The sequence below is a fragment of the Centruroides sculpturatus genome, unplaced genomic scaffold (assembly GCF_000671375.1).
Source record: "Centruroides sculpturatus isolate CEXI.00-Female unplaced genomic scaffold, Cexi_2.0 scaffold346, whole genome shotgun sequence".
NCBI lineage: Eukaryota > Metazoa > Arthropoda > Arachnida > Scorpiones > Buthidae > Centruroides > Centruroides sculpturatus.
Window position 1 is genome coordinate 275,152 of NW_019384533.1, and position 17,237 is coordinate 292,388.

Here is a 17,237-nt window from a genome sequence, read left to right on the forward strand (position 1 = left end):
AAGATTTGTATTATTGTCCTTATTTTCTATTTATGCTTTTTAGAACAGCTTATTACCGCATATATATATATATATATTATATATATATATTACTTTGAGATTATTATTCATTAAAATTAAAGGATACAAATAAAATTTCTTTTTATTCATTTGTATTCTTTAATTACTTTCTATGCTGTTAAAAAACAACACAGGAAAATATTGTAATAATGTCAAATTTGATCAATCTCAACCTTTTGAAACCCCAGAACTAAAAAAAATGGTAAAACATTTGTTTTGGCATCTATTTTTTAATATTTCAGGAAGGATAAAGATTAAGAAACAAAATTTGATATAGTAACTTATATTTAAAGGACATTGATGCTATTAAATTTTGGAGTACAAAACTCAAGGAGTAGAGAGAGGTGGTCATATATTGTATTTCATGTGGAGTTAGACTTAAATGAAAATTTTTTATCTTTTTATAATAATTAATATAAAAGCTATTTTTTAATAACATCTCATAACAGATGGCACCACACATAATTTTAACTTTGAGCTTATGTCAGTGTTTTTTAAATTTAAATACTTTTTTAAATAAAGTTTTTCTATCATAATTCAACAAAATTACTTCTTTTAAGCTTTTCACTAAAAATAAAGAATAAAGTTATTTATTCTTTACTTTTAGTGAAAAGCTCTTTTAGTGAACAAAATGAAACCTTGGAGTATAATAATATTTGACTGTTAAGGAACATAATTTAAACTATTTTAATTATTATCTGAAATATTAAAAAGTCTTTTTAAGAATTGGAATTTCTCTTCATTTCAATACTAATTCTGATTACTGAAAAATACCACAATTCTTCCAATTCTTGATATCAATTCCAATTAATTGTCCCATCACTAATTTTAATATATTCTTTCAATTAAATGAAGATAGCTGTATTAACAAAAACTGTTACACAATTAAGATTAGGAATAAATGCCTTGGCTAAAACAGAAGACTTAAAATCACTTATTATCATCATCATCATATATAAATTAAACATTCTTTCATTTATTGATGATACTATAATTAAAAATATCAAATATTTTAAAAATACAGCTCTCCCTTGATAATCTGACAGGATTGGGACCAAAGGGGTGTCGGATTACCAAAAGTGTCTGGATTACCAAAAGTGATTACATATTTGGCATTGTTTTGCTAGCAGTAGCCTACAATATTCTCTACTCCAACTGTTCGAACAGAACTGCTCACAGAAAACACACGAAATGTGTGTCATCGTGTAAGAATTGGGTGGGGAGATTCACATCGCAACATGCTTCTGTGCAAGCAGACACGTAACGGGGGCGGGTACCTTGACGGGAGGTGCGTCAGACTACTGAGCATGTCGGATTACAAAACGTCGGACTATCAAGGGACAGCTGTACTTAAATATCAAGCAATATGCTCTTTTTAACTTCTAGACATATTAATTTCATTTCTTAACTTCACATTTGAAAATGTTTTTAGGGACATCATTTATTTATAAATAATTTTATTTTATTTTTTTATATATATTTTTGTTTATGCCTATTAGTAATTCTTCTGAATTTGAATTAATGTGTTAGAAATACACTGTTTATTTCATTTGAAAACATTAATTATCCATTCAGTTCTGCATTTAGATGTGTTTGATTTTGTTTTGAAGTGATATGAATATGGGTTGATTGTATCAAAAACCTTATAATCCCATTCCTGATTGTATCCTGTAAATCAAAGAAATGATTACTGGCTTCTAGAAATCCTTCCAAAATTTTTGTCTTTGAATACAAAGATACAAACAGAAGAATTTATATATAAACATATAGTAAATTTGGAAAATGGAATAGAAAAAAAAATCTTTATGAGTTAATAAATTAGTGGAAGTATCAAGTGTATATGTAAAAATATATATTCTTAATTGCAATAAACCTTAAACACTCTTCCAGCAGGAAAATATCTTTTAACTTTTACAATAGCAAACACTTCGACCCTCTTCAGAAACCTGCATCAGACTTATACAGAAGGAATGTAAACACAAACTGAGAATTCCAAATTTAGACTGTTTTTGAGATTGTTCTTGAATTCTCAATTTGCATTTATGCTTCTGTGTAACCTGCTGCAGTCTGTGAACAGGGCTGAAAACATTCGCTATTGTGAAAATTAAAAGACATTTTCCTGCAGGAAGTGTGTTTAAGGTTCAATGCATGTTATTGAATGAAAAAAATTCTAGCTCTCAAAATATTTCTTGCATTATTCTTAATTAATTCCCAATATTAAGATTTAGATAACATTAAATTCGATTAAATCTCTCTCTAATCCTTATTTTGACAAATCACACCTAACATTACTTGTTTCTACACTAAGTATTATTTAAAAAGAAAAAGAAAACAAAAAAAAAAGCATAGTTTTGACTATATTTTAGATACATGTACTGTACCGTACATTCCTTCAGTTAAGATAAATTGAAAATAAATTTTGTAAGTATAGTTTTACTTTTTTTCACAAACATGAGTTTATTTAAGAATTTAATTATCTGTTTTATTAAAAAATAAAATAAATAATTATATCAGATAAGTTTTATATTCTTTGGGTGACTCATTAGTTTTGAAAAAAAATTACACCCTTTTATGTTTTCATAACACTTTAACTTACTTTCAAATTTTAAATATGTTATGAATTTATGGTAAATAATGGCTTATAGTAAATACAATTAGTACTATGTTATAGAGTAAAATAAATGTATAAAAACATGAAACAAATTGATAAACATATTACAAAGGATGTCATCATCCATTTTTAAATTAACAATAAACAGTTAACAATACACATTTAAGTATATAAATCATCCCTATGTTTTAATTATATAAAATATATAATATATATTTAATTGAATGGATATATTTACTAGTTAACTCTGAAAATGTATTCATACCTCACTTGTTTTGGTCCAACATGTGCGTATTACAAACACAAAAAATATAAATATATAAGCTTTTAACATCATTTTTCACTTTCATTCGATTTAGTTATATTATATTATATTAAAAGCATTAAATTACGTATTCATCATTGCAGATAAGATTCTATACATCCTGCAACTACACTCAATGCCATTTTAAAACATGAAATACGAATCGACCAATCACAAGCCGCAAAATTTCAAATTAATTAATCAATTTCTTTTTCATTCCGAAAATGACGAAAGGAAATATTTATATATAAAATCATTAATGAAATTCATTTTTAAATTTATGATATAATACAGTCGATCCCCCTATAACACTGTTGATAATTCCGTTTTATATGAATTCCATGTTGTATGAGTCACTTAGATTTTACAGATGCGTGTGCCGGGATGTGAACGGCTCACGTACAGTATTTGTAAAATCTAAGTGACTCGTACAACATGGAATTTATATAAAACGGAATAATCAACAGTGTTATAGGGGAGTCGACTGTATTTATAAGACTTTATTCATTATATATTATAAGAAAATTAATTGGTATCGTGAAAAATCCAAGGACGTAAGTAATTTTTCTTTTTGTTTCCGTGTAGACAAATACTTTTCTTTTTATGAGAAAATACTTATTAATTTTTGTAAATGTATACCTTCGGCAAATACAGTAACTCATTTTCTATTATTATTATTATTCATAATAATGTTTAAACGTACAGTATTGTATTGATTATCGTACGGTATAGTTTTACAAAATATTAGCGAGGTTGCGGCCGAAGTTTTCATCTCTCAAACGTGAACTTCGAACGTCGAACGCCGCTTACAAGATAGCGGCGCTCGACGTTCGACGTTCACGTTTTAAAGATGAAAACTTCGGTTGCAACCGCGCTATTAATAAGATGTATATTAAATATGTATTAGATTTTATTGATTTCTAAAAGCTAATTTATCTCTTTGTTCCATTTTTTTTCTAAATATTTATAAAATATATACACTAATTAAATACAGAAAATGTGTAAGAGTTACATATTAAATTTCATTTTTTAAAATATGAGGATGTTAATTAAATTTTTGCGAAATATAAATAACTCAAAATATTAAATTTCGAGATGCCACGTGTAATTTTTATTATATATTATATATGTGTGAATATATGAATAAAGTACACTGGAATAAAGTGACTGTACGGCATCTATAAGAGCGTGTCTTATTTGGTGTGAAAATGGGGAAAAATTCTGGATTTTTCGGGGAAGTTGTTTGTTCGGATATGTCGGGCCCGTCCTTCATCACCTACCGCTCCATTGTAGACCTGGCCGAACCCATAATGGGCTTGCTAAAAAAGAGGCCCTCTTTGTGCCCTCAGGGCGGAAAGAGTTAAAATAATTTAATTATGATTTATATTTTTTTAAAATAAATTTTAACAGTTAATCAAATTATTTAATTTACGATCGAATTATTCCCTAAAATTAAGTAAAATACAATAAATTATAATAAAAACTTTAAAATATAAAAAAATTTTAAAAACATTTCAGTAACGATTCCGATAAGTAGACGGCGCTGGAATTGAAAAAGCGGGAATTGGTTTCTATGGTGAGGATTGTAAACAATACGTTAATTTATTATTTTTTATATTTATATGATTAAATATTTTTAGTTATGTTTAAGATTTAGTTAAATAGTGGGTAAATATTTGTGGAAGTACAGTAAGATCCCACTTAATGCGGGGGATACTTTCCTAGACGACAAAGCGCTAAACAAAACAACGTTAAACGAGGCCATTTTAACATAGAGTAAATAGGGAAAGGGGAACACGTGACCAAAAAATAAACAGATTTTACTTTAAATTATTTTTATATTAATTTGCACAATAATATATGTTAAATAACACATAAACATATGCACAGAAATGTAAAGTTCATTTTTTGTGATGAAGATCCTGGCTCTTATGAAATTCTTGTTCTTTGCAATAAAGCCGTGTAGTTTTATTTGTCACTTTTTTCTTTCCTTAAACAAATGTCGATAGCAGGGGATTGCATCCAAAATGCCTCGTTTTGCTTTAACACTCCTTTCAGAATCTGGATCATTCGTAACAATTTTATCAATAATTTCGGTTATCTTACCAAACTTTTACTGAGGAAATTTGTAGAGAAATTATTTGGGTTCTTCGTTTTCAGAATCACTATTTTCCAGTTCTACACGGATTCCTTGTTCTGCCAGTTCTTGAAAGTCATCATTGATAAGATTCTCTCAATATTAGAAACAGCAACCACACACCGGGCTGTATATAGCAAAATACAACCTACTTGAACCTATAACCGGTGCGTACAGAGTTTAATCTTCCAAAACGAACATTTTCTTAACCCCTTCTGGGTTCTTCTTCAGGTAAATCAGTTGGATCAAACACGAATACGAAAATTTGAACAAATCTGAAATTTGGATTTGTTCAGATTTTCGTATTCGTGTTCGATCCAACTGATTTACCTGAAGAAGAACCCAGAAGGGGTTAAGAAAATGTTCGTTTTGGAAGATTAAACTCTGTACGCACCGGTTATAGGTTCAAGTAGGTCGTATTTTGATAAGATTCTCACCAGAATTCTGTGGTAACTCCTCAATATCCTGTTCATCTTCATCTCCTAGTCCTGCTATATCAATTAGGTTGAGTTTGATCAACCTAACAATATAGTGATAGGCTCTTCTCATTGAGAATTCTTGGATACCTTCAGCTATAACTTCTTTCACACTTTGTTTGTGCATTTATCAGTTAATTCTTGCCAAGCGAAGCCAATATTGCCTATGGCATTCATGATGTTATATTTTTTCCAAAATTGACAAACAAACATAGATTTAAAGAAAGTACACCTTTTTGCTACCTTTTACCGATTGGTTCGTGTTCATTAATAATAGTATTAGGTATGAATCAATAAAATGCCTCGATCATTTAACTTGGTGTAAATTTTAAGCTTTTATTTTAGGCTTTGAGCAGATGGTGTTATAGCGAATCAGCGTTAAGCAGGATCCTACTGTATAACCTAAATTTCATTATAGTACAAGTTTATCATCGAAGATGATTGTATCGTGTCATTGGACGAGGAGTTTTTCAGTGACATCAGTCATCATCATTTTATTGCTATCAATACCATGATTGACATAATAGATTGCCATATAATTGTAGAACTGGCAACAAAAGGAAAAATTTAATAAACAATTTCTGAAGTATATAACATATTAGGATCAGTAGATAATTGATTTGTGAATATTCTAAAATATATTTATATTATTATGGAGAAAACTTTGTAGTACAATTGCAGTTTGGAATGAGGATTCTGAATTGAGATCTTATCCTGTAGAGGTGTAAAAATGTCAAAAGGGCTCACTGGTGACCAAATGGATAAAACTGCTGAACACTAGTAGTTTGTTGTGGGTTTGTGCCTCACCAGTGGGCTTGCCACATGGAGTTTTCTGGGTTTCTTTCATGTTTGTAATATTTAAATTGGGGCAATATGACACATGGGCATAAACAAAAAAAAAAAAAACTCTAAGGAACCAATGCTCTATGTGTGATCTTTTGCAAGATATAGCCCCCTGAAATCAGCCTATCTGGATTTGTGGAAACTCTCAAAAATAGGATAAAATTTAAAAGTGAAAATTTTCAGAACTACAGTAGAGTGTCGTTTATCCGAATCAATTGGGGACTGGGGTTGTTTGGATAACTTATTTTTCGGATAACCAATTATGTATGAAAAAATATATTAGTTTATCCCGTGTTGAAATTTTTCTCTGTTGCGTGTCGCTTCGCGTTGAATTTTCGTCGATGTTAAGCCTAACGAAGACTATTGTATCGTTAAAAATTATTTTTTTATTTTGTACAAACAAAATAAATATATTGAAAAATATAAAAACAATAAGAAATTATACTTCAGAAGTTAATTTAGTATCAAAAACGTAAAATATTTAAGTAGCCGAAGACATAGCCAAAGATTAAAGCGCTACAGCACTGGAGAAAATTTAAATTTGTTGACTGGAATTCCTTCGGATAAACGACGCTCTACTGTATTTTTCAAAATTATGCTGAAAAACATCTGATTATTATCCAAGGTCAACTATTTAAGCAATGTTTTGCCCACATGGTATTCACCTTCTGTTCCTGGGTTACTTGAAAGCTCAAAAACAGTCAACCTGAAGCTCACTGAACTGTTCTTGGAGTACTTGATGTTATATAGTTGGGGTTTGGGAGTTTGCCCTGCTTGTGTGCCGAGGTGCTTACTCCCACTCTTATCTGACATGCAGAGCAGAAATCAAGGCAAATGACTTTTATGTGGAACATGGCAAATAGGCAATAGTACTGAAAACTTAGGAGGTAAATATGTTGAAAAAGGTTGCATGTACAGATGTAGTTCCTTTGACTTTTTGCTTGTCTGGTTGAGGTCACAAATTCCTCAGAGCCACAATCTTACTAATGTCTCAATGTTAATATGACCATAGTAAATTGAATTATGTTACATTTTGATCAAAATAAGAGATACCTGTTTTGGAAATTTTTTCTACATATTTTTGCATAAATTGGATTTTTTGCAAGCCCATTATGGGATCAGCCAGACACACAATGGGGCAGCTGGATGGTGAGGGCAAGGCCCATCATATCAGGAAAGACCACCCCTGAAAAAATCCTGGAGTTTTTTTCATCTATCAGATTTCATACTGGATCCCCTGAGCAATAGGTTTCCACCTTAGCTGCTTGACCAACTGGCCATTTTATTTTATGAACTAATTTCCACTGAAATAGTAAAATATTATCAAAACTTGTGGGAGACAATCTGATTTATGATTGAAATCTAGATGGTTATTATCATGTTATATTGTCATTATGAATACCATTCTCTTAGCTAATAAGTATAAAATATGTTATATGTAGTGCTTAATCTTTTCTTTTATGTATAAATTGGTTGCCTTTTTTGCCCATTTATGCTACAAACTGTATATTTTACCAGTGGTTTTAAACATATCTATATATATAAAATTGAATGTCCTGACTGACTGACTGATTCATCATTGCCCAGAGCAAACCACTGAACTTAAAGAGGTGAAATTTAGTACACAGTTAGGATACATCATGAAAATGCACACTAAGAAGGAATTTTTCAAAATTTCCCTGCAGAAGAGAGGGAGAGGATTAAGGCTTAAAAAGTCTTAGTCCCGAAAGCAGTACCACAGATGTGGTTTATAAACAGGTACTGGAGTGACTGAAACTCTATTTTTCAGTAAATATTTATTTTTTAGGAATTTTCAGATAACGTCATTTATGTTTTGGAAAAATAGAACTCAGATTAATCATATCTCGGAATCCCAAAATATTTGAAAGTTGAATTTAGGTGCATTAGCAGTCCATAGTTTGAAACAAACAAAAATCAATAATTTTACCAAATTAGTAACAACTAATGATTGAGAATCTTAGTGAAGTACCGAAGGAGGGTTATTTCTATCAAATTGCAAAATCCGCGCGGGCATAGCCATTGGTAACAGCTAGTAATTTTATATAATGACTTAATTATTTGTTAAGAAATTTAAAATTTAAAATTATGTTTATTATATATTAATACTAAATAATATATATAATTTCTTATGTTTGTATTTTATTAACTTTTGCAAATAATGAATAAACTCCAATTTTTTATACTATATAAACATATAACTCTGCTTTATTGGAGCTCCAATACAGCAAAGTAATACACTTATTAAATTTTATTTTATTTTTTTACTATAATTAACATAATTATTTTTTAATAGGTAAATGTAATGATTCCAACAGTTGAAAATGATTGTAATGCTGGAAAATTGATGTCATCTTCTAAAATCACAGATATTAAATACGAAAGAGCAACCTGTAGCTACTTGAACTACTCTGAAAAATATCTACTATTAGAAAGGCATTTTTCAAATCAGTATGCTCCTTTTTACGCTGTTAGGTTGAAATTAATGTCAGAACGTGTAAAAGAAGCAGCTAAACAAAAATGGGGTAAATAAAGTTAACTTATAAAAACTATATGAATATAATAATTTTAATGTTATAGAAAATTAATATCAATATTCTTAAAAATTTGAAATAATTCCTTTTTAAGACTACATCTTAACTTTATTCAATTTATATGCATAAATTTCTTTAACCAGATAATCCTTCTGACATCTAAATAAATTATAAAACAAATAAGCATTTTATTTGGAAGTAAAAGTATAAAACAATTTATAAAGTTTTTGAACATTAAATTTTATAATTTAAACTATCTTTAATATTCAGTACCATTAAAAACACACACTGTTTTATACTGATACCAAAAATATTTATTTACAGAACATTTTTGGCTTCATTTGAATCATCTTCAGTTTACAAATTGAACAGAATTAAATATCAGTTTTCAATCATTGTTCAATGGACATAATATTCAAATGCTGAGGTTTAAATAATTTAAACATTTTTTTTAAAGTTACAAAACCTTATTTTAAAAAGTTTTAAAATGATTTTAAAATACAGCTTTGTCAGGATTGAACAGAGGTTAAATTGACTTAACCAAAAGTACTTGGGTGAGAATTAAAGTCCATTTCAAGTTGGCCAATGGTATTTACTTTTAACAAAATATAAAAATATTGAATTAAAGTTATTTATATCTTGAAAAGTTGTTTAACTCATATATCACACCCTGTTGTGGTAATTAGGTTAAAACATTTGTAATTAAATGCTTTTCTGGAGTTAAAAGTTGTTTTCATTTTATTTAGTTGACAATAAATTAGCTATGAGTACACATTAAAATGTTTACTTTTGTTCTTGATTGACTCAACAAGAATTTTTGTAATTTCTTATAGATTCCTAATTAATACCTATAAAGAAATACATGATAAATAAAACATAATTATATTTTACAATATTTATTCTTATGTTAATATTTAAGTATATCATTTCATTTTCTATATACATATTTAAATTTTTTTATAAATATATGATATAAACCAAATTATTAATTTTTGAATAAATTAATATTTATAATTTTAGGTCAGGATATTTCAATCAAAAAGCTTTGTGAACTCAGTGGTGATAAAAATGTATGTATATTGGGAACATTATTTAAATATATGACTCTTCAACCTAATATTTTAAAAGAAATAAGTGAAGAGGTAATTATAATTTTATAAGCAAATATTTTCTTCTTATGTTAGCATAGATTAAGATAATTTAAACTAATACAGTAGTTAACTTAGGCAACATTTTGTATAAGTATTTTATTGCAAAACTTTTTGAATAATTATATACTAACTGAAAAAATATATAGTAGGACCTCGATTATCCAGACTAATTGGGGGATGAAAATAGTCCCGATAAGGAAAAATCCGGATAATTGAAAAAATAATAATTGACAGTGAAAGACATGTATAGTACATACAGTATGAATAATTTTTATTTGTCTAGATTTACATATACTGTAGCTTCAATATTAAATTATTTTTTATTAAGAAATTCAATTATTGTTTAACTTCATAATTTTTTCACTTTGTTTTTTTATATCTGAGATTGTTGACGTTTCAACACCATATTTATTAGATAATGAATGTCCAGACTCACTGTGTTTCAAACCGTTGATTATATTTATCTTTAATGATAATACAACACATTTTCTTTTCGATGACATATTGGTAGTAATAAAAATAAATACTGTATTTAAATTGTGATCAAATTTTCAAGAAATAAACATTCGTATTGAATTTGGACTACTACTGACCAGTACTAACAGACTGCCTATTGTTTAAAGGCCCTCTGGTGGTGCAAGAAGACGGATTTTATAAAATAAAAAGCAGTTGAAACTGTCAAATTTTTATTCATAAAAATGCAAACTATTTATTGTTTTATGACAAGTAAAATTTTTTCGTTGCCTTCACAGCTTTTAAATCATGCATAAATCTTTGAGGTGCGAGGCTGTAGGCAGTGGCCTGTGTCGCCCATGCCTTACGCCGCCCTTGGCCATAGAAATGATGTAATTTCAATATAAATTATTTATAAATATGTATGTCAAGTTATATTTTTATTACAATGCAAAATGTATTAAAAAGTTTACGACCACTGTGCCGGGTGAGACATTGGAACAAAAAAAGATATTCATTCCATCACGTACATAAACAGTATCGCAATTTTCCAAGTGCAAATCAGCAAATTCGTAAAATTTTTGTTTATTTTGAACAATCTGGATAATCGAAGATTCGGATAATCGAGGTTCTACTGTATATTTTTTAATGTGATGACAAATTAGGTAAAATGTGATATGGTCTTTAATTTACAATTTTTAATTTTAATTTACAATTTTTAGATTTTCTTTATTAAATATTTTTTTTATTAGAAAGGCCACTTTTGTCATTTCTTTAAGATGAAACAGAAATAGTTTCGTTACTCCTGTTTAATTTTTGATTGTTTAATGCTTGCTCAAGTTATTCAGTCACTAATTAATTAATAATCATTTTCATTTTTTAGCTGCTAGTTTGCTTTCACAGTGTTTTCAAAAAGTCTATCATAGTTAATGCCAAATAAAAGATTACATTAATTTTAATATACTGTATCATAATAATGTAGTATCATTGGCAACAAATATTTTATTTCATGTTTTAGCTTAAAATATTACCTGTATATTGCTATTATGCAAGGTGAACCAAAAGTAGGTGGAATAGGCTTTGTGTTAAGATTATATTATAACAATAATAATAATAAAGGAGGAGGAAGGGCTTCTGCTTTTGCAAACTTAGCCCACTACAAAGAGAAAGGAGTGAAGAAAGGGTTGAAGGAAGGGTTCTGAAGGGAGAAGTATAAAGGAAAAGGGGAAAAGTAACGCTGAAAAAAGTTATTAGGACTTCAGAGTGCTGCATCGGAAATTATTAATAACCAAAATTACAAAAGTTGACAAGACTGTTATACAGTATTAACAATTATGAGGAATGGTCCGGTTACAGTAAAATGCAAAACCCATTACTTATGGGTAGGTATAAACTAACCTTGAACACTGCAATGTCACAATAACATTAAGAACAGATTACAATTTTAACACGCAGAGAGAATGTAAATATCAGCTTACTGTGATATAATAATATAGATTACATGGTACGTGAGGACCCGATACATATAAATGGGATTTTTTTTTTTTTAAATTTAGAATCTAAAACTAAACTAATACTAGACAACTAAACTATGTACAGAAGAATTCTACATGGCCGATCAATCAATCGCTTATAACATATATTATAACAATGGTGTATATTTAACTTGGTTATGGTTATGGTTGAAAAATTACATCAGAGATGCATTTCAAGAAATTAATACACAAAGGTACTTAGGCAAAAATGTTTGTTGAAGCATGAAATGGTGAAATGTAGAGTTCAAAGCTATGTAAAAGTTGTGATGAACAGCAGTTTGAGCACCTGCATTGATAAAATTGTATTGTATTGTATTAGTAAATATAATTATATATGTAATCTCAATAGATGTTACCATTTACTGTCCACCTACTTTTTGTTCACCCTGTATGCAGTGGAAACTTGCTTAACGAGCATAATTCGTTCCAGAATCTTACTCATAATGAGTAACACTCGTTAAGCAAAACAGTTTTTCCCATATAAGTTGATGTAAAATACAATAATGCATTCCATGCTGAAAAAAATACTCAAATATTTTATGTATAACATTTATTCAAAGAAAATTATACAGTATACATTGCTAAGGAGCATGAATCATCTTCATCTTTTCTTCTAGCATGGAATGAACCAACCTGGAATGAGAATTCAATTTGCAAAAAACGAAAAAATCACAGATAATATGTCTGATAAACCAGCCAAATGATATGCCAAATTCTTGGGCTATGTAAAGGCTATATTTAAATATTATAAATTAATTAATTTGACTAGAGGTAGGCAGTTATGCTGCCATCTCGTATTAAATTTAATAATTATNTGTAATTATCTTAATCTTCACTATTGTTACTTTTTGCCCACAAATAAAAACCCAGCGAAGCGGGTCCTTGCAGCTAGATTCTAGATTACTTAGAAAAACAGTATTTTATATATAAAAACAACTATATTACATACAAATGTACGAACAAATAAAAACCCAGCAAAGCAGGTCCTTGCAGCTAGTAACTATAAATTTTTCTAAAAAATCTATTGGAACTAATCTATGGGAACTAAATATACAGTTCTGTTTTAGAAAAACTATAACTAAAGAACAGTGCTTAAAACTACTAATTTATTTTTTTCTTTCTACATGCATACATTTATATTGTAGCATTCACAGCATTTCCAAATCTTTTATATCCATCTGAACTTCCTTCATGGGTATTTTGTATTCTGGGATTTAGTGTCAATTTCCCCTTTCAGTAATCATATTTGTACCTTTCCCTTTCAATACATCATCATTAGTGCTTCTCTGTACCTCATACCCCGTAACAAGGACAGATAATTACCAGACAGTACAGTCTGTTATCAAAAAATGATCTACCAATGAAAGAGAATGTCTCCATCCCATTTGCTTTTGCATCAGCTCCAATTGGACCAAAACATTCATTGTGGCCAACAGTGATCTAGTTCATTTAATTTGTTTTTATTGTGCCAATCAACATACTTTTTGTCTGATTGGTTTGGTTTGATGGAATACAACAATGCTGCACATGGGCAATCTGCCAAAAATGAGTGCCTCCCAAGAAGACTTTCTATGAGAAACTGGCCCCTACTTGGATGTTAGACATATGAAGAAAATCCAGAAAACTCCATATGGCCAGCTTGTTGGTAAAGCACAACCTGCTACCAACTGCCAGTGTTCAATGGTTTTACCCACTCAGCCACTGGCAGATACTTCTCATCTGAATATATAAATTTTTTTCTTATTCAGCAACTGCCAATACTATTGCACTGGTTTCTGTATGTCCAGCCTCAACATCTGGAAAAAATACCTGGGGGCAAATCAGGAAAACATAAAAGGATTATTTCCATTGGAAGACAGTACTATAGGAAAAGTATTTTAAAAAATTGAAACCTATTCAATATATTACTAATGCCACTGTTATATATAAATAATACATGTTATACCAAATCTGCAAATGTTACCTATTTCACGAAATGCACTTTATACTTTTCAATAAGTTACCAATATTTATATCACTCATTGAATTATGACTTAGAAAACACTAGTCAAAGTTTTTATTTTAGCATTGTCTTCTTGAAAAATACTTAATATTTTATACTTCCTAATGATACTTATTTACACATTTGAAGGTTAAAAAAATTTAATAGAAAAAAAATGGTAATGACATCACATTCAGCTTGGTTTCATCAGCAAGATGGCAGAAAGTAGAATTAATATAAACTGTTAATCAAAAATTATTTTGAGAAGCTCATCTTTCATCAAGTGGCATATTACACCATGAATAAAAAATAAAATACAATGAATACAACAAGATATTGCTATAGCTGGTAATTGAGTGCACTTAGAAATGCCATTGAAGTAAGTGAAATGTAACAAAATGATATATTTTACTTACCTGAATAACATTTCTAAGCATTCTCAATTACCAGCTATAGCTACATCTCTTGCTGTATTTTATTTTTTATTCATGGTACAATATGCTGCTTGAAGAAAAATGAGGTTTTCAAAATAATTTTTTATTAGCAGTTTACATTAATTCAAATATATAACCACAATACCTTTATCTAGCCCAAGAACTTTATTTCTATGTAAAACAAACATTTTCAATCTCTTAAGATCTTCATCAGGTATTATTTGAAAATGGAACATCTGAGGAAGATCTTAGAAGTAGATCAAAAATGTTTGTTTTACAGAAAAATAAAGGTACTGTGGTTATATATTTGTTTTATTTGTATGTGAAGTATTTGCTCTTATGTTATTTTTACTTTCTGTTAGTAAGCTTGAAATTGATGACTTTGTTTTACAAGCAAAAAGTCTAGTTAAGTGAAATTGATAAATGAAAATGGAAGAAAAGTGCTCCAAAATACATTTCATAAATTTTACCACAATGCTGTGCTAATGCCACTTGGCATGGTTGCATATTTCATGAAATGGTAATCTTTTCAGATTTGGCATAACTTATATAATAAATGATTTAAATTTCAGTTGATTAATTAGATGATCAAATATTAGGTATTATTTGTGCCTTATTTGGAGATCAAGAAGATGGAAAATTTATTGTGAAAGATGTAGCTTATCCTTCAGTTTTATCACAAATTGAGAGACCGTTATTACAAGATGATAAGTAAGAAAGTTAATATTTTTTGCTTAACTTTATTATTATTATTTTTTTTTCTTTTTTATTTAAACTTGAAAAAACTGAATTATAAATAATTTGTTACAGACAAAATACATTTTATTAACTATATTTTATATAAAATTTTAGTTTAAAATTTTAAAAATATTTTCATGGAGATGTTTCATTCTAATACAAAACATAAAAACAAATATTTCTAGTTTGCAGTATTATATATCTAAATTTTTAAATGAAAGAGTACAAAGAAATAATGTTATATAAAGTAAATTTAATTTCTTTTAGAAAATTTATCAAAAGATAATGGTATATTTAATACACTTTTGCTTTAATTTTAGTAATATTCTGTTGCTAAAATTAAAATAAAGATGTCACACATCTTGCCAACCAAGTACAGTCAACTCCCCTATAACATGGTAGATATATTCCGTTCTTTATGAAATTGATGTTCTAAGAGTCCTTGAATACATGAACCAATCACAGCCCGGCATGTATGCAGTTTACGGACTATGGCTGTTTGAAAGGTTTTNGATCCAAATGGATCAAATTAAGGTTGTCAAATAATAAATAAAATCATAAATTTCATAAAAAATATAAATGGCAACCTAGATAATGAAAAATTTATATCAGTTTCTATCAAAATCATTATCTGTAATCTGAAGAAAATTTAAAACTGTATTAAATTAAAAGTTTTCTTTCTTTTTGTACAATTGTGATTAATTTTACTTTGAAGTTTTCATCTTATCAATTTAAATGCTTACATTTTTCTATAAATCAAATAACAAAATAGAAAAAAATTAACACTTTCTTCTTTTTATAGCAAGTGATATTATAACAATAATAATTTGGGATATTCAAAGTGAATTTGTGAAATAATCAATTGTGATAAAGGCATTATCTATGAGCATAGCTATACATCAATAATGAGCTTTCTGAAATTTGAATAGCTGTTTAGATGAAATCAGGAAGAAACAAAGAATTTAACAGCAAAAGAGCCAATTAATAAAAAGAATTACATAAGCCACTGAAGAAAGAAGTAAGAAGAGAGGTTGTAAATTTAATATTAAACTTTATTGACATATAAAATAAAAAACTAGAACAGATCTGAAATCTTTGAAATATGAATCTTTGAACATAGGAAATCTTTGATATAATCAAAAATGTTTGTTGCAAATAAATTTTCTTTGCTGCAGTTTTATAATAATTGTTTTAATACCTATTTCATCCAGATGCAGTTCAATTAAATTACAGAATAATTGTAATGCATACTTTATAGATATTTTATTTTCATAAAACAGCTAACTGATATTTTAATTTAAAAAATCTGATAAACATTGATGTTATAAAATAAATTATTTTTAAGATTAGTGAATAAAGGAATGAGATCATCTTCAAGCCNTGTTATATAAAGTAAATTTAATTTCTTTTAGAAAATTTATCAAAAGATAATGGTATATTTAATACACTTTTGCTTTAATTTTAGCAATATTCTGTTGCTAAAATTAAAATAAAGATGTCACACATCTTGCCAACCAAGTACAGTCAACTCCCCTATAACATGGTAGATATATTCCGTTCTTTATGAAATTGATGTTCTAAGAGTCCTTGAATACATGAACCAATCACAGCCCGGCATGTATGCAGTTTACGGACTATGGCTGTTTGAAAGGTTTTCTTCCATAAAATTAATCGATTCTAGGCTAATTTAACTCAACATTTCCAAAACATGTATAATTTTTTTGGAATAATCCATATAAACTATGCTAGAAACAAAAAATTGTAGGATTACTTACTGAGTGTGCACCATTCGACGACGCCATTGCTTAAGCTTGTTTTTGTCATGGAGCTTGTCATTGAATGGCGCTCATGTGCTTCCTGATAAATTATTTTTTTTGTGAAAAATTCGCTGAACTTTGGAGACATCATTAATATAAATATAATTTTTATGGACATTAAATAATAAATGGTTTTTAGTAGGTC

At 28.4% G+C, this 17,237-nt stretch overlaps 1 protein-coding gene across 1 annotated transcript in view; it reads left to right on the forward strand.

The window, feature by feature from the left end:
- Positions 1–3,392: 3,392 nt before the first annotated feature.
- Positions 3,393–17,237, forward strand: part of LOC111623094 (DNA polymerase delta subunit 2-like) — a 37,884-nt gene continuing 24,039 nt past the window's right edge. The window contains exons 1-6 of the mRNA XM_023365575.1: positions 3,393–3,529; positions 4,494–4,551; positions 8,746–8,974; positions 10,004–10,134; positions 13,871–13,994; positions 15,122–15,248. Of these exons, the coding sequence (XP_023221343.1) occupies positions 4,549–4,551; positions 8,746–8,974; positions 10,004–10,134; positions 13,871–13,994; positions 15,122–15,248 (614 nt within the window). The 5' untranslated portion in view covers positions 3,393–3,529; positions 4,494–4,548. The remainder of the gene's footprint in view (positions 3,530–4,493; positions 4,552–8,745; positions 8,975–10,003; positions 10,135–13,870; positions 13,995–15,121; positions 15,249–17,237) is intronic.